The 2,500-nt window shown below is 38.3% G+C and overlaps 1 protein-coding gene across 1 annotated transcript in view; it reads right to left on the bottom strand.

Moving 5' to 3' along the window:
- Positions 1 to 2,215, bottom strand: part of zda (peptidyl-prolyl cis-trans isomerase zonda) — a 9,851-nt gene extending 7,636 nt beyond the window's left edge. The window contains exons 1-3 of the mRNA XM_070131993.1: positions 2,081 to 2,215; positions 366 to 513; positions 1 to 104 (exon numbers count right to left, since the gene is read on the bottom strand). The exon at positions 1 to 104 is cut by the window's left edge and continues 31 nt beyond it. Coding sequence (XP_069988094.1) covers positions 1 to 104; positions 366 to 497 — 236 coding nt within the window. The 5' untranslated portion in view covers positions 498 to 513; positions 2,081 to 2,215. The remainder of the gene's footprint in view (positions 105 to 365; positions 514 to 2,080) is intronic.
- Between the last annotated feature and the right edge of the window lie 285 nt (positions 2,216 to 2,500).

Here is a 2,500-nt window from a genome sequence, read left to right as displayed (position 1 = left end):
TCGTGAACATCCACTTCTTTGCCATCGTCAAGCCTTCCAGCTGCTCGAACTGTAACCGTGTCACCTTTTACTGGTCTTGAGTCAATTACTCCTGGTTTTATCACCTGAAGAAAATAATTACAGTTTTCATGATACTGTGGGAACACAGCACTACAATTTGTTTTATATGCATATCAAATGGCTTGTTACCTTAGCAGTTGAAAATGTTTTTTTTTTTATCACATTCCTTTCATATATCACACTACAATCTTTTCAGCATATGTAAATCATCATCTTTATCATATTTCTAACAAAACACTGTTTCTGCACATAAAACAGACTAAAGACAAACAAACAAACAAAAAGGAAATGTTCCAATGATTTACCTTCTTTTTGAGGTCTCCACTTCCTAAGACATCAAGCCATTCCTCTGAAACCTCCTCCTCAACTTTTCCTTCCACCTCCACCTCCTGTACCTTCTCTACCTTCACTTCCTTACTCTGGTCTACCTCAGGCATGGCTCTAGGTCTGCTTCTGAAAGGAAAAAAAACAATAAAATAAAATAAACTTATGTGTACCAGTAAACACAAAATAAATATATAAGTGATACTGTGACTGCTACTGCTATCACTGCTGTTACTGTTACTACTTATAATATCATTATTGGAATTTTTTTTCTAATAGCTCTGCAAACGGATTATGATGATTTTGTTCTCGTTGGATTCCTCTCACTTGTTCCAAATATATAGAAATTATTCCACAGAAACAACCCATACCCACAATTTCGTGGCCCTGATAACAGGGGAGGACAAGAAAGGTACCAGGGAAATTGCATGGTCAAATATGAATAATCCCCACCTAGTAAAACAATGATTCCTCCACATATTAAAGGCCAGAGAGAGCGTACAACTGTCATGCAGGAGCAACACTGCCTAGTCTGTCCAACACTCCTACCGTGAATACATGGTGGATTCTTTGGTTTTCTAGATAGGGGTTGGGGGGCAGCAGCCACCCATGGGGGGGTCGCAGGAGGTACAGCCCCTGCATTGGACAATACAGTGACTGATTTTGTGTAGATTATTCATATTTTACCCTGCAATTTCCCTGGTACTTTTCATGCCCTCCCCTGCTATCAGGCACAAGCTTGTCACTAATAGGGGTGGGGGGGGTTAAGGGGATTTCCACACAATTAAACCTAGTTATTTGCACTGTAGACAGTGAGAGGATTCCAACGATACCAATGTCATTGCGATCCCTTTGGCGGAACTATTAGAAGAAATTACCTACACTATCAACTACTAAAATCCAAGAAAATTCCCTGAGCGACTTTCTACTTTTCATGATTGATATAAACAGACTTGATTGAGCATAACCACTCAAAAATTGGCATGCAATATTCCATCCCTTTTACACTGTTAGGTATGGAATGTGATTCTCATATTATCTGGCAAATTTCTTCCAGAAATTTTTGTGTGGTGCACACCAACCATCTATGAATTTTGCCTTGAACACAAGAAAATCTACTGAAATAAGCCACATCCTCCTATCCTGCCTATTAATTTTCCAACTAGGACCAATATATATATAGTATAAATTCTGGCTAAATCTGTTGACCTCCCTGGCCAAATATAAAAAATGAGGTAGCTACTAATGTAAGCTTATCTTGCCAGATTCATATCATGTGGTTAGTTGGTCTTTGATGGTGCATGATGTACAGCTATGAGTGACACAATACTATTATCAATGGCGTGACTAGGAGTTGCAAGAATTGATCACAGTAAATTTCAAGTGGATTTAGGTAAGACAGTCAACATTAGTACAAGAAAAAAAGAATAGCACAGATCTTGTTTACATCCGACATACACCTTATCGGGATTTCCTTCTTTAAGATGCTACTTCAGATATGAACAAATTCGTCCAATCAATCCCAAAATTAATCATAGCATCATCGGCATTTCCTTCAGAGGCTTCGAGGATACTATAAGACTCGAATCTGAAACCAGTAATAAAAAAAAAATGCATCTTTATCCTACTACCAAGTCTATGCACCCTTCCCGCACACTGAAATATTATCAAGAAAAGGAAAAGGGTGTGTTCTCACCTTCCCAATCACACGTCCGTTCGAGAATGCTCCACGACGACGTTGTGTTGACATAGATCAGCTGAACACTGTCCGAAGGGTCTCTCGCGGTTTCGGCCTCGGCTTTGATGTAGAGGGAGGTTTTCTTTCTTCTATTTGTATTCTTGTTAGAATTCGCGTTTTGCAAGGACCATTTTCAGCGACTGGTCTTAAAACTGTTTGATATCAATATGATGTTAAAAATTGAAGGATGATAATATAAAGTTTTATGAATCTGATGACCAAAAAGAAATCGTTACATGGACGTGACAAATGTTTTGTCTAGCGAATTATATATCTCGTACAAAGAACATTTAATGACTTTGCTCAATAGCGTTTTTGAAGTCACGAGTCTGTGTTAGAATGCCAAGAAATATGTGAGTCATATTAATTAGCAGAACC

The sequence above is a fragment of the Penaeus vannamei genome, chromosome 17 (assembly GCF_042767895.1).
Source record: "Penaeus vannamei isolate JL-2024 chromosome 17, ASM4276789v1, whole genome shotgun sequence".
In the NCBI taxonomy this organism is placed as follows: Eukaryota; Metazoa; Arthropoda; class Malacostraca; order Decapoda; family Penaeidae; genus Penaeus; species Penaeus vannamei.
The sequence above is the reverse complement of the archived record's forward strand: the minus strand, read 5'-3'. Positions and strand labels throughout refer to the sequence as shown.